Source organism: Bos taurus, chromosome 26 (genome assembly GCF_002263795.3).
Source record: "Bos taurus isolate L1 Dominette 01449 registration number 42190680 breed Hereford chromosome 26, ARS-UCD2.0, whole genome shotgun sequence".
NCBI lineage: Eukaryota > Metazoa > Chordata > Mammalia > Artiodactyla > Bovidae > Bos > Bos taurus.
The window spans coordinates 18,756,086-18,771,388 of NC_037353.1; the positions used below are offsets into that span (position 1 = coordinate 18,756,086).

Consider the following 15,303-nt stretch of genomic DNA (forward strand, 5'->3'; position numbering starts at 1 on the left):
TTAAAAAAAAAACGATGACCTTATTATTTATTTTTCTTGGAACTTCATCTCGGGAATTCTTTGAGGCCTGGTTTGAAGTTGTTTTCCTACAAAGAGGATTTGCATTTCCTTGTGCTAACCCAGGAACACTTCAGATTAAACGTCTGGCTTTGGAGTTTTCTGTCTGCACAGGTAGGGCACACCCACGGGAGGGCCATGTGTGGATTCAGTGTGACCCGCGGTGGGACCCACACGCTGTCGTCACTTACCGTGTGACTGCAGGCCAAGTCATTCAGTCTCTCTGCCTGGCCCACTATCTGTGAAATAGCAATAATAATACCTAGCACCTAAAGCCATTGGAAGGGTGAAGCCGGATGATGTAGGTAAAGTGCTTCCAAAAAGCACTTTGGAAGTGTTTGGAAGCACTTTGTGTGTTTTCTTTCACACAGTTAGACAGTGAAAGTCTTCCTCTTCCCTTGAGGAACCCCTCTTCTGCTCCAGCCCAGGGCTCCTGCCCCAGCTTTAGTTCCCCATCCTTCCTAGGATCTGACTCATAACAGGAGTTGAGTGCTTTTGACCTCACCCGTGTGGCTCATTCTGCCTTCAGCTTTGAGATGACTGAGCTTCCTAAAGCCTTTGAGGGATGCTTCTGCCCTCAAGTCTTGACCTGGGTCCGGAGTTGTCTTGGGGGTCACTTGGGGCTGAGTAACAAGAATCGTGACATTTCACAGAATTGTTTTCTTCTTCCAGTGCTGCAGGGGTTTTTTGGTTGGTTGGTTACCATTCAGAAAACTTCTTTGTAACTTTATGGTGGAATATTAGTAACAAGACGTATAAATGTTTATTATTTTTAGTCATGGGACTATACTTGGACAATAATATAAGTGTGAAATAAACAGCAGGTGTGTATTGGCACAAAAACAGTTAAATCCTTTTCTATAACAAGGATTATTTTTAACATAAATTGTTTTTTGTTTTTAAAACTCTATTTAGAACTCCAGCTCTATTGAGAAAAGTGAGGAAAGGGAGCTGAAAGGAAATGCGCCTAAGTGTCAGCAGTGGTTACTTCTTTTTTTAAAAAATCATATTTATTTATTTTTGGCTGTGCTGGGTCTTCGTTGCCGCGTGGGCTTTCTGTAGCTGCGGCGAGCAGGGGAAGTGCTCTAGCTGTGGCGGTCAGGCTTCTCTTTGCGGTGGTGTCCCCACTGCAGAGCACGGGCTCTAAGGCACTTGGGCTTCAGTCGTTGCAGCTCCTACCCTCTAGAGCATAGGCTCATTACTTGTAGTCTGTTGGTTTAGTTGCTCCACGGCATGTGGGATCTTCTTGGATCAGGAATTGAGCCCATGTCCCCTGCGTTGGCAGGCAGGTTCTTTACCAGTGAGCTGCCAGGGAAGCCCCAGCAATGGTCACTTCTAAATGGTGGAATTCTTGAGTAAGTTTTCTCCAGTGGCAGCACGGTACAGACAGTGGTCAGAGAGTGACCTTCTGGTTCAGAAAACCTGGCGTTAAATTGGTACCTGTGGGGCTTTAGACCAATGACAAGCTCTCTGGGTCTTAGTTCCCCCATCTACTGGGTTGTTTTGAGTCTAAAATGCCTAGCCTGTGATCTGGCACAAGCTGGGTCCGAAAATGGTCGCAGTTGTTTTTTTGTTTTTTGACACAACTACATTTTTTCCAGATTTTTAAAATACTGAACACGTGCAATTTTATAATCAAAGAAAGAGAATAAAATTAAGACTTAAACAGCAGCAATAAAGGCAGTATATGCTTTGCTGACAAAAGGGGTTTTCACCCCCAGGTGGGGTTTGCGCAGTTTCCAGACTCTTCCCTGAGTCCAGGAAGGGACCCAGAGACCCAGATGCTCAGGGACCACAGCAGTGAGGACTAGGGAGGCTGGGCTGGGAGAGGGCAGACCACAGTCCTGGCTTTCCACATGCAGAGCTTCTCCCTTCTGTCCTGCCCAGGACGCAACGAGCCTCTGAAGAAGGAGCGGCTGAAGTGGAAGAGCGACTACCCAATGACTGATGGGCAGCTGCGGAGCAAGAGGGATGAGTTCTGGGACACGGCGCCCGCCTTCGAGGGCCGCAAGGAGATCTGGGATGCCCTCAAGGCTGCCGCCTACGCGGCCGAGGCCAACGACCACGAGCTGGCTCAGGCCATCCTGGATGGAGCCAGCATCACCTTGCCCCATGGTCAGTGGGCAGGGCAGGGGCTATCTCCACCAGAGCAAGGGGGCTGTTGGGGAAGAGAGCCAGTGGCCAGCCCCATGTCAGGCGCTTCCATGCAGGCTGTGGGTGGCAAGTGTGGCTACTCATTTGTTCATTCAGGCAACCGTTACGAGCATAGACCAGGAGTGGGACACCAAGAAAATGAGAACACAGCCCCTGCTTGCCTGAGGAGGGTGTGGAAAGACACAACACATCTCAGGGCAGTGTGATGAGAGCAAGTTAAAGATTACTTGGGGCCCTTTGGGATCCTAGCACACCTCAGGTACCAACCTTCTGTTGAGTATTATTATATGATGGGCACCAAGCTAGAAGCTTCTGTTGCATCATTTCATTTAAGTTCACAACAGCCCCTGAGGCTGTGCAAAGCAGAGAATAACAGTGGGAACTCTAGAGAGTCAGAAACTGGGTTTTAACCGTGTCTCTTTCCTAACTATGTGACCTTGAGCTTCTCACATTTAAAACCCAAGTGACTTAACAGTTATAAAGTGGGGATACTTCCCTCATAGGATGGGTGTTAGGATTCAACAAGATACAGATAACATCATTTAGTCCAGTCTCAGCATGTAGTAGGTGCTTAAGATACAGGAAATATATTACTACGTGCAATACATTGTACCAGTAAGAAGATTGAAGCCCCCCCTAGGTATGAGTCATGAAGAGCAGGGCTTATGCTACTTCAATCACATATGCTCAGGAAGGGGTTGCTGAATGAACAAATGAAAAGTAATTTGCTAAGGTTGAATGAGCCAGACCTGGTGGAGCCAGAATGTCAGCCCAGGTCTTCCTGACTCTACCTCGGGCCCCCGCCAGCTGTACAAGGAAGACGTGACCATAGGGTGGGTTTGAGGACTGTGGGGTGACCATGACAGGTATATTTGTCTGCTCAGTCTGCTGTAGCAAAACAGTGCAGACTGGGTGGCTCACCACAGAAATGTAGTCTGAGAGGCCCAAGATCAAAGTGGCAGCTGATTTGGGTTTTGGTGAGAACTGTCTTCCTGGCTTGCAAATGCCACCTGCTCACTAAGTCCTCATTGTGGGAGAAGAGAGAGAGAGCTTTCTGGTATCTCTTCTCATAAGGGCACTAATCCCCCTGGATCAAGGCTCCACCTAAATGACCTCACTTAACCATAATTGCTCTCATATAGGCTCCAACATCCAAGTACAGTGGTGCTGAGGGTTAGGGCTTCAGTGTATGAATATGATGGAGGGGACACAAGTTAATCCATATCAGTGGGTCCCCAAGCCAACTCTGACCGCCTGCCTTTCCCGCAGGCACCCTCTGTGAATGCTACGATGAGCTGGGCAATCGCTACCAACTCCCCATCTACTGCCTGTCACCGCCCGTGAACCTGCTTCTGGAGCACACGGAAGAGGAGAGCCTGGAGCCCCCTGAGCCCACCCCCAGTGTGCGCCGAGAGTTCCCGCTGAAGGTGCGCCTCTCCACGGGCAAGGACGTGAGGCTCAGTGCCAGCCTGCCCGACACGGTGGGGCAGCTCAAGAGGCAGCTGCACACCCAGGAGGGCATCGAGCCATCCTGGCAACGATGGTTCTTCTCCGGAAAGCTGCTCACAGACCGCACGCGGCTCCAGGAAACCAAGATCCAGAAAGATTTTGTCATCCAGGTCATCATCAACCAGCCCCCGCCACCCCAGGACTGAGGAGCCCATGGACCCCTGGGCAGAGAGGCCAGGGGGCACTCTGCAGGGCCGAGAGGCCTCCCGCCTGGAGCACTAGGCCCCCCCACCCTGCCGCTGCCTTTGAGAGCTGTCCTTTCCTTCAGGGGCACCTCCTGTGTATGGCTGCTGGGCAAGCCCTGAGAGGACCCTGCTTCCCGGGGACACCACGGGCCACCAGTGCGCGGCACCCAGGAACCAGTGTGCTGCCACACACCGGCCTCGCCAACTTGGTCAGAGAAAAGGCAACCAGGGCCCTCCACCCGGTCTCTGTCTCCCGAGGCAGGTTCAAGCCACGAGGGCCAGCCCAGAGGCCCCTGGAGCCCGGATCTGTCCTCTGGTGCTGATGGCTGTGTTCACTCCGGTTTTCTGCTCAGGGTCTGAAGCAGCTGCTGTCTCCCTCCCCTGACTCTGCTCTGGGCACAGGGCCAGTGCCCTGGAGGGGAGGGGACCACACGTGAGCTCCCAGGGGCCAGGAGCCTGAGGCTGGCCTCTGCCTCTCCCAGCCCCCGGCACAATTGGCAGAGAGGGGGCAGTGGCTGGGCAGTGGTGGCTGGGGGTCTGCACAGGGCCATCTCCTGGCTGTGACCCTGGCGGTGTGGGGTCTGCAGCCTGGTCGTGGCCCCACAGCAGGTCCCTGTGTATAGACATATCTGCATATTTATCAATAAAGCCTTTTGCTCCTTCCTTCTTGCTTGCCTGGCTTTGACTCTGGGTTCTCCTGCGGCTCTGTGGAGCCTGGAGCCAGTTCAGGGGGGTGGAGCAGGTGGGTGTGCAGCCTGCCCAGCAGCTCTGGGCACGGCAGAGAGTATGGTGAAGCAAGCTGCAAAGTGCTGGTGTTCAGGCCTGCATTCTCATGGGTCCTCAGGAAAACCCACTTAACCTCTGAGCCCGCTTTGATTATCTTTCAAATGGAGGTGGTGCCACCTGCCCTGCCCCCTTCCTCTGTTGCTGGCAGGATTCAATGGGATAATGGACGTGAACTCACTTTGAAAGCCAAGGTGGCATCACAGGCAGCATTAGTTAACCTGCTGCTCTGCTCCTGCAGCTCAAGGGTGCTGGCTTCCCTCTGCAGTCCCTGAGCCAGGCCCTTGGGACTGGGGGATGTGCAGTGTCCTGGAGATAGTACCCTCGGTGACATTACAGTGAAATCTCTGACGCATTCTGATGATGAGCCTGTGTTGGCTTGCCACCAAGAGAAGCAGAGGGCAGAAGGAGCTGGGTCTTCTGTTTCCTTAAGGGGGAGCATGCAGGTAAGCAGAGAGGGGCGTCTTAGATAAGGTTGTTTGGCTTAGGGCAAGCCACGTGAGTGTCACGGAAGCACAGGGCTGTGGTGTCTGGTTCACTGGCAGGTTAAACCTGGGTTGTGGTGACCCAGGACTTGCTCCCACAGATCCAGGTGTGGAACTCAGCGAAGCAGGTCTGCCCTTTCTCCAGTTGGGAGTAGTTTTTTTCTCAGTGAGCGTGACCACTGGTCAGGGCAGCCTGACAGGGAAACCAGGGAGGGAAGGATGATCAGCCGGAGATCATCCTTCCATCCTGGTGTCCTTGTCACCCAGGCTTAGCCCTGCATTCTGGCCCTTTTGGTGGCCTCTTTTGAAGCAAGACCCTGTATAAGTCCCCCAGAGGTCCCCTGAGACAGACAGACGGGTGAGGTTTGTCAGGGACTCATGGGTTTCCCAGGCGGCTCAGTGGTGAAGAATCCGCCTACCAATGCAGGAGACACAGAAGTTGAGGGTTCGATCCCTGTGTCGGGAAGATACCTTGGAGGATATGGCAACCCACTGCAGTATTCTTGCTGCGAAAAGTTCATGGATAAAGGAACCTGGCAGGCTACAGTCCATGGGGTCAGAAAGAGTTGGACACAACTGAGCACAAGCATTAACATGGACTTGCGGCCAAATGCAGCGATGCTTCACTAGGGGGCACTGTGGGACGCCAGAGACGCAAAGATCTGCGAGAGCTACAGGCAGAGGGAGGCACCTGCCCTTCTCCCCACCCCCCATCCAGCCCTGCAGCCCAGGGGAGACAGTGTCTGCGCCTCCCCAGAGCCAGCGAGCCTGTTCTCAGGACAGCCTGGGAATGTAGGCCTATCTTGGGTTTCCACATTTGGCTTTTGGGACCCCACACTGGCACTGGCTGGGCAGGATTTCGAGGCATCCAGCAGGTGGCACTGCCATCAGAGCTAAGAGCAGCCAGCGGGTCCTTGGAGCAGCCTGGGTGTCTTGGCTGAGGCCCAGCTGGGCCTGAGCACTCAGGACAGGCGCCTGGCAGGCTCCTTCCTGCAATCCCCGCTCTCAAGGCACTGGGCCCTCCAGCTTAATAGGCCAGGGGTTAGGGGTTGCAACTGTCCCATCCTTCCCCCTGCGCCCTGGGGCTGCCTGGGGTGAAGGTGACAGGTGGGGGAGGCAGGTGGAGAATTGGGCCAGTGAGCTCATGGCAAAAGCACCTAGCGGGGCGGGGGTGGGGGCCCTGGCATATAAAGCCCCCGGGGCCTGCTGAGGCGGGTTGCGACGGCACAATGGCAGACTCTGAGGAGGTGCAGCGGGCCACGGCACTTATTGAGGAGCGGCTGGCACAGGAGGAGGAGAATGAGGTAGGGCTGGGGTGGGGGCCCAAGGGGGTTCCGGGGACACCCAGCTCTGCTGTCAAAGGAAGGCAGAACCCGGCTGGGGTACCTGGCAGGAAGGAAGACAGCCCAGTTGGTGCTATTCCAGGGTGCTCCTGAGAGGGGGTTGTTGGTAGTGGGAAATGAAGGCTTTAGCCCCCAGATCTTGAGAGACAAGTGGCGAGCCAAGCTGGGTTCCCTGAGACCCTGTCTGCTCACTTGGGCCTTGAGAAGACGGGCTAAGCTACACAGAACAGGACAGCCAGGATGCGGCCTGAGAGTGCGGGGCCCCGAGATCCCCCAGCTGCTGGGTGGGAGGCTGGGACAAAAGGAACTCCAGTGTCTGGTCCCTGAAGAAGGATAAAGACTGGGAGCAGAGTGAGGAAGGGATGCTGGCAAGGGAGACATGGGTTTTCTAGGACCATCAGCCACACCAGGGGAGGCCTCTGAGCACGGGCCTCTGAACAGTTGCATTTTCTGTGGAATAAAGAAGCAAGGGAGGAAGGTGTGGGCTGGTCCCACTGTTCATTTGATGGAAACGAATACTTGACCTGGAGTTTCTCTGCCAAGTGCCTGATGCTGGGAGGAATGAGGGACTCAGTAAGGTCAGCCCCTGCCTCTCCCTTACCAACCCTGTGTTCATTTTAGCTGACATTTGTCAGGCGCACAGTCGACTCAGAAACAAGGCAGAGTGGAGAGAGGGTGAAATAGAAGTGTAACTCAGAATGAAGGAGCACAGAACGGGGGTGATCACATTGACCATGGACCCTCTTGAGGACTTCTCTGTGCACAGGAGGGCAGTGTCAGGCCTTCAGGGATGGCGAGTGGTGATCAGGATGGGGAGGGTATTCCAGGCTAAGGAAATGGCAGGTGCTAATTTCCAGGTGTGGAAATGTGACTGTCAGGAGGGAGTCTGGCAGTAGGGGCTGAGGCTGGGAAGGCAGGCAGGGCACAAACCAACAGGCAAGGGCCACATGAAAGATACTCTGTGGCAGTGGGAAGCCACTGCATGTTGTTGAGTGAGGCACAGTGGTGCCATCCAAGAAGAACTTGGAGGGGGAGAGACTAGCCCTACCAGGAATGCGAGGGAGGAGATAAATTCGTTTAGAGGTTGTGTGTGTGCGTGTGTGTGCACTCAGCTGCTCAGTCATGTCTGACTCTTTGACATCCCATGGACTGTTGCCCACCAGGCTTCTCTGTCCATGGAATTTCCCAGGCAGGAATACTGGAGTGGGTTGCCATTTCCTCCTCCAGGGGATCTTCCCAAGCCAGGAATTGAACCTGTGTCTCCACCGTCTCCTATAGACTTCATTCATAAAAGAAAAAGGTGAATGGGATTGAGGAAGAGGGGAGGGCCAGGACTCCGGTGGAAGAAGACACGAGGCCCAGGGAAGGGAGGGCAGGTTTGTCTCGGAAGAGCTTGGACTGAGCCCACTGAGTCCCAGTCGGGGCATCCCTGGCTCTCCAGGAATGCCATTTCTCACTCCCCCAAGGGCATGAGCACCAGGGCCAGGCGGGTGAGTCACGCTGCTGGACCATTTCTGGAATGCTGCCACTGGACACAGAGATCTTCAGCAAGAGGACAGGGAGCAGTCCTCATCCGTCCATTCATCCAGTAAATATAGAGACAAGGCTGTCAGGACTCTGCGTGCCCACAGAGCCAGCCTGGCCGCCAGTGCCTCCTTCGTGCCAGGCACGGTGCTACAAGTGGACAGGCATTCTCTCATTTCATCTATGCGACCATCTATGAAGTAAGGTGGATTTTGTTGTGTTGCGTTTCATCAACGAAAACCCAATTCAGGAAACATTTCTTGAGCACCTGCTGCATGGCAGTCCACAGAGACAAATCCGAAGTGAGGGGCTATGGAGTCTGAGTAAGGCACGGGTGAGCAGTAGAGACCCGGTTGTTCCCAGCAGGCCCCAGCCCAGCAGCATTCTTAGAGGAGAGCCTCATATCCAGCCTGCACCCCTTTCTTGGGGTGGGTGGGGAAGGAGGACCTCGGAGACCAGCCCAGGGACTGGGGCTCTTCGATGGGGACTTTACTGGGCTAGGTCATCACTGAGGACTTGGAGGTGTGCAGAGCTGATAAGCTTGCCTGCCATCATCCATGAACTCATTCATTCATTTACTCTCCAAAAACTTGCTGAGCACCTACTATGTGCTAGCCTCTGTCACAGGTGCTGGGGTTGCCAAGGTGATTAAGACCAACCCATCCTCTAGATGCTTCAGGGGCTGGCCAAGATCCCACATGCTGTAGTAGCTGAAGCCCTAGGCGTCCCCTGGTAAAGATGCAGTGTTTCAAGCCAGGCCAGCCCTTGGGCGACCTCAAACCATGTATACTTCATATGGAAGGGAGGCGCCAGTGGACCACGGAACATCTGAAAAAAAGCCCTGGAAAATCAGCCCTCAAATGACCGTTGAAGAGTATAACCCTTGGAGTGCAAAAGGCAGCTGAGAACTCTAGAAGAGGGAGTCATTCCTCCCCAGCTGCCACCTGGACTCAGCACCCTCCAGCCTGAGTGAATATCCTGGCAAGGTGGGGACTTCAGAGATAGCGGGGGCGGGGGCTGCACTTCATAAAGAGTGTTTTCCTTTAGAAGAGAGGAGGAGGTGACAAGGAAGCAGTCCAGGCAAGTAGGAGCTACAAATGGGGAGAAGACCTTGACAGAGTTTCCACCCTGTATTATTACAATGAGAAGGTTAATATTGGGGGCTTCCCTGGTGGCTCAGATGGTAAAGAATCCACCTGCTATGCAGGTGACTGGGGTTCGATGCCTGGGTCAGGAAGATTCCCTGGAGAAGGGAATGGCAATCCACTTCAGTATTCTTGCCTGGAGAATCCCATGGACAAAGGAGCCTGGCAGGCTACAGTCCATGGGGTCCCAAAGAGTCAGACATGACTGAGCAACTAACACACACCCAAGGTTAATACTTAGAGTTCACTTTAAGCTAAGAGCTGGAGAGCTGCAGGTCCTACCCCTCAGATATCCTGAGAGCAACAGTTTCCATGCCCTAGGATTTCACAGATCAGTAAAACCTGAGGGAAAGAAGTGGGTAACTGACAGAGTTCTCAAAGTTTTACATTGTCAAATAAGCCCATTAAGAAATTCTCATCATTTATCACAATTATTTTATCAAAGTGAATTTTAAATGTCCCTAAACCTAACCCCCCAAAAGACCTCAGTGCTTATAAATATTGAATATATTTAATTTCATTAAAACTCATTCTGCTGGCCCTTAATCCTATTTTGCTGGAGACCCAGGGCTGTCAATAGGCAGGTATTTGAACTGGAGTTGGGGTTGAGGCTGAGTTGGGGAACCCAGCTCTGAGGTGGGGAGCGCAGCTCTAACCTGGGCCTCTCCTGGACCAGAAAGGAGTGGAGCAGGTGAAGTGCTGTGAGGTCACACAAGAGGAAGACTTTTGGGGGTGTCCTTGAATTAGTTGTGGGGGAGGCTGTCAGGTCCCCTAGGCACAGCAGGCAGATCCTGGAACCTGTCCTCTCCCTGGTTCCCCAGAAACTCCGAGGAACCACCCATCAGAAGTTGCCCATGGAGATGCTGGTGTTGGAGGATGAGAAGCACCATAGGCCTGAGAGTCCGTCCTTACAAAAGGTTAAGGTAAGTGCTAGGAAAAGCAGTTACAGTCTTGCTCCTCCTAGTATAGTCCATGAACCTGCAGCTCAGCACCGCTGGGGCATGTGAGTGATGCAGCCTCCTGGCCCCACCCCACACTTGTGAAGGGGAATATGCCACCCCCAAATATATCACTTTGGTATACTGATTATTTTAAAAAGTCATTTGAGAAAAAGCCAGTGTAAGAAGAATACACTGACCCTCCTTTGCTCCCCAGAAAGCAGGAGATAAATCTCCCATGTGAAGTTACCCTCCTTCTATCAGGAAAGCAGAGAGCTTCCTTATCACCAAATATCAGGAATTCAGGGCTGAGAAGGCTGTATAAACAAAACTTGTTGTTTTCTTCACTAATTAGCTCCTCCAAATCCAAACTCCTTTGTCTTTTCAATACTTCACAAATTTATTGTTTCCTTGCCTAAAAGGTATAAAAGCTGCCTGCTTCAGTCACTTCTTCGAGTCTCATATTTTTATGGACTACCATACACATGAAATTAAATTTGTTTCTCCTATTAATCAGTCTTACATCAATTTAATTGTTCAACCAGCCAAAGAATTTAGAAGTGAAAAGGGGGAGGGGTGGTGGTGATAAAGTTTTCCTCTGCACACCTGCTGAGTCAGAATCTGCAGGTGTCTAAGATCCCAGGGGACCCATTTTGGAAGTGGCAGTGATGAGGCAGCCATACAACAGGGCGTGTGGTAATGGGATGCCGGGAGGCTGTGTGTGCTGACAGGAGAGATCTCCATGCTGGTCAGAGAAAAGCAGTGTCCAGACTACAACATGGAGGATGGAAAGGGCATCAACTGAGCTGTGATAGAAGTTACCTCTGCGAGAGAAGGGCTTTCATGTTTCTGTATTATTTTTATGAACACAGAGAGGGATGGAGGGAGGGAGAGAGGCGGAGAATTGCACGGGAAGATTGAGAATCAGGAGCTGGTTCTGGAGGCCTGTGCTAAGAACTGCCCTTGAGATTTCCTCATCAACCCCCCCCAACCTATGTGGAGCCTTGAAACTGGGCAACTCCCAGCCAGCCCCCTCAGGCCTGCCTGGTCCCTCGATCTGAGGCATCTGTGTCAGTTTCACTGGCTTCACCTAGTCCTGGGCGGCAGAGTTAGACCTGGATTCTTTCTTCCTTGAGAGGAGCTCCCTGTCCTCCACCTCCGGCTCAGCTCAGAGGTCCCCAAGCCCCACACTCCGTGTCCCAGTGTGGGGTTGATGGGCTATCCCCACGCAGGGCCAAGAGCGCGTGCGGAAGACATCTCTAGACCTGCGGAGGGAGATCATCGACGTGGGCGGCATCCAGAACCTCATCCAGCTGCGGAAAAAACGCAAGCAGAAGAAACGGGAAGCCCTGGCCGCCTCCCAGGAGCCACCTCCAGAGCCAGAGGAGATTGTAAGTGTTCTAGGGAGGACACTTGTGTGGGCAGAGGGAGCCGGGGGAGGGGAGGATGGCGCGGATCACCTCGGGGCGGCCCCCCCATGACTGCATTCACGCCCTCCAGACGGGCCCTGTGGACGAGGAGACATTCCTGAAAGCTGCGGTGGAGGGGAAGATGAAGGTCATCGAGAAGTTTCTGGCGGATGGGGGTTCCCCTGACACCTGTGATCAGGTGATGTTCTTTCCGGGCCCGGCACCTGTGCCAGCCTCCTCTTAGAGCTGCGCATTGTGAAATGAGAACAGGCATCGGTGTCCTTTGAGAGGGGGCCCCTCAGAAGATTTGGGATGCCCCCTTCCTTTCTCCACACAGGTCTCTAAGGAGACGCTCTCCAGCTTGAACCACCTCCAGAGTAATACATACCTGGATATTTAGGGGGAAAAGAGGAAAGAATCAAATACAGAGTTGAAGACCAGGAGAACTGGGCTGGAATCCCACCGGCACCATGCCCTGGTTCAGCTTGTGTGCTTGGGGGGCAGTGAGAAGGTCCCCAGTGCATAGGAGGCCTCCGAGGCTGGTCCCACAGAGCATGAAGGAGCTGGCAGAATGTGGACCATATGGGGACCCAGCACAGGGGTCAGAATCAGGCTGGGATAAGCCCTGGTCTCAACCTGGGTGGATGATGAGGACAGGCTGGGGCCCTGACTGTTTCTCTGGGGACAGTTTCGCCGGACTGCCCTGCACCGAGCTTCCCTGGAGGGCCACATGGAGATCCTTGAGAAGCTTCTGGAGAGTGGGGCCACTGTGGATTTCCAGGACCGGGTGAGCAAGAGGCAGGTGTTGGGTGAGGGGCAGGAGGTAGGTCCCGCACTAATGGACTCCCTGTCCCTGCAGACCTCCCACCTGGGACATAAACAGACTGCCTCGGGGCCAGGCCCCACTGCTAGTGTGCTGCGTGAACTCGTGTGGGCACCACCTCCTCCCCAAGCCTTGTCTGTAAATCTGGCCTGGACTAATGGACCCCCCGAGGGTTCTCCGGCTCTACTCCACCCACTACCCAGCCACTGGAGTGTCACTGTCCTTCCCTGGACCCTTCCCCTGGATATCTCCCTGCCCTCTTGGCTGGGGTCCTTTCCCCGAGGGCACACTCTTCCCTGAAGCTCTGCAATGAGGCTCCATCCTTCCTTCCTAGCTGGACTGCACAGCCATGCACTGGGCCTGTCGTGGGGGCCACTTGGAGGTGGTGAGACTCCTGCAGAGCCGAGGAGCAGACACCAATGTGAGGGATAAGGTGAGGCAATAATGCTCACAGATGTTGGGATGGCAGAGTGGAGGGGAGGGAAGCAGAGGGCGGAAAAGCAGAAAGCAGGTGGCTAGCGAGCTAGTTTGGTTTCTGGGGTGCCTCAGAGCCCGGGGATAAGTCTTGCCATCAGCAGCAAATGCTTGGAGACCACCATCTGGGAATGGAAGCAGGAAGAGCAGAGGAAATCCACTATCTTGGTGACTTTAGGACCATCCAAAAGATGCAGGATTTGTTCACCCATGAAATCATTCATCATCCTTCTATTTATCTATCCATCCATCCATCCATCCAGTGATTCATTCATCTGTTCACTTTTTTATCCATCCACCATTTTGAATTCACTCAATGCTTTCTATGTAACCTTGAACAGATGATGGCCTCTGAGCCTCTGTTGCTCATCTATGAAACGTCTTTGTAGAGTTCTTATATGTATTGGATGGGGAAATGTATGTCAAGTAATTATTTATTTAACATAAGACTGATGTTTTGTAAGCTTTTGCTGTGTATGTCACATAGTCATCTCTTGATACGTGGCATCTATTATAATTATTTTAAAAGGGCAGAGGAGTGAGCAGTTGTTCACATCTGAGTGAGAGGGGAATCATAGAAGGCATCCCAGAGGAGGTGGCAGGTAATGCCTTAGAGTTAGATCATCAGAGAGGATGATGGGAAATTACAGAGTTCCCTCCCCCTCCTTGGGAGAAGGCTGGAATTGACAGCCCCTCCACCCTTAGAGGCACCAGAGCCCAGGTCCCTTCAGCCAGCATTTTCTGCTTCCTCCCACCCAGCTGCTGAGCACCCCCCTGCATGTGGCAGTCCGGACGGGGCAGGTGGAGATCGTGGAACATTTTCTATCCCTGGGCCTGGACATCAATGCCAAAGACAGAGTGAGTTTCTGGGTTCCCTCCTGCCCAGCCCTGCCGCAGGGGGCTCCCTGTGCCCCCTGAGGGCTCCCACATGCTCCCATGGACCATGCTGAGTGTCACACTGGTTCTAGGAAGGGGACAGCGCCCTGCATGATGCTGTGAGGCTCAATCGCTACAAAATCATCAAATTGCTGCTCCTGCATGGGGCTGACATGATGAGCAAGAACCTGGTAAGTTCCCTCCTTCCCTGATTCAGTAAACAGGGTGCACTGGTTTCCCAGGCCCTGTCCCGGGCACTCGGAGGAAAGACAGAACTGAGCAAGACTTGGCCGGCCTGCTCTCAGGGCACTGTCACAGTGGAGGCTTCTCCAGGCCCCTGGGGATTTGGGGCCCACCAGCTTCCCAACTCTCTATGCTTTTCTACATCCAGAAAATCTAAGTGCAGAAAACAGCCAGGAGGGTAAGAGGACTTCCCAAAGGCCCCCGAATAGAACACAGGGGGTCCTAAAGTCCAGGCTCAGGGAGGCCAGAGTTGTGGAGAAACAGAGCTGAAAGGAAGCTAAGCACTTGGTACACTCATTCCTAGCACCCTGCATTTGCTCCTGTGGTCCCCTAGTTTCTTTAGGATCCTATATCCCCTCGTCCAAGCTCTTCTCTGGGGCCTAGAGCAATCACAAAAGGGAGGAGAATTGAGTAAGGGGGCATCGTGACTCAAGAAAGGCTGGCAGGAGGGGGCACAGTGCAACATAGGGGTGGGAGATTAAGAGGTACCAACTATTATGTATAAAATAAGCTACAAGGATATATTTACAACACAGGGAATATAACCAATATTTTATAATAATATAAGTGGGGTATAACCTTTAAAATTGTGAATCATGATATTGTACACCTGTAACTTATATAATATTTTACGTCAACTATACTTCAATTTTTTAAAAAAAGAAGCTAGCTGTATGAAAAAAAAGAGGGAGGTTGAGGGGATAGTGGGAAAATCAGGAAGATGAGGGGAAGGTGTAAATGAGGACTTAACCTGGGCATTGCTCACATCTTGAAATGAAAATTTTCTGTTGTGGAGGGAGTCCTGCGCGTTATAGGATGTTTGAGCAGCATCCCTGGCCTCTACTCAAGATGCCAGAAGTACCCCCGACCCCCAAGTTGTCATAACTGAAGATGCCTCCAGACATTGCCAGTTGCTCCCAGCTGGTGAGGCACCTTTCTGGGACAGACTTCTCAACAATGACCAGATCTCCTCTTGGTTCCCCCAGGCAGGAAAGACCCCCACAGACCTGGTGCAGCTGTGGCAAGCCGACACCCGGCACGCTCTGGAGAACCCTGAGCCAGGGTCAGAGCAGAATGGACTGGAGGGGTCCACCGAGAGTGGGCGGGAGACCCCCCAGCCTGTGGCAGCCGAGTAAATGCCTGTCCCGGCCTACCAGGCACCTGGCCTGTCCCCTGCGTACAGCCTGAGGGTCATAAGAATGGCCCTCAGAGCTGAGGACACCATTCCTCTGCATACACCCCAGGAGCATCCACAAGCTACTGCAATTAAAAAAAAAAAAAAAAAGTCATTTTTGCTATGTGTGATATTTATTCTACTTGTGCCTGAAATATTTAGGAATGAAGGAAGACTGGGA

The 15,303-nt window shown here is 52.9% G+C and overlaps 2 protein-coding genes across 3 annotated transcripts in view; both read left to right on the forward strand.

Moving 5' to 3' along the window:
* Positions 1-4,568, forward strand: part of UBTD1 (ubiquitin domain containing 1) — a 50,618-nt gene extending 46,050 nt beyond the window's left edge. The window contains 2 exon segments of one of the 2 annotated variants that reach the window (NM_001034261.2): positions 1,945-2,172; positions 3,481-4,566. In NM_001034261.2, the coding sequence (NP_001029433.1) occupies positions 1,945-2,172; positions 3,481-3,866 (614 nt within the window). In that variant the 3' untranslated portion in view covers positions 3,867-4,566. 2 annotated transcript variants of the gene reach the window in all.
* A 1,601-nt stretch (positions 4,569-6,169) lies between these two features.
* On the forward strand, positions 6,170-15,237 carry ANKRD2 (ankyrin repeat domain 2). Its single transcript, XM_015460708.3, is given in 10 exon segments — positions 6,170-6,370; positions 6,372-6,477; positions 10,007-10,108; positions 11,356-11,514; positions 11,624-11,731; positions 12,221-12,319; positions 12,690-12,788; positions 13,589-13,687; positions 13,798-13,896; positions 14,935-15,237. Coding segments are annotated over 10 exon segments (1,074 nt in total). The 5' UTR covers positions 6,170-6,317; the 3' UTR covers positions 15,085-15,237.
* Positions 15,238-15,303: the final 66 nt, after the last annotated feature.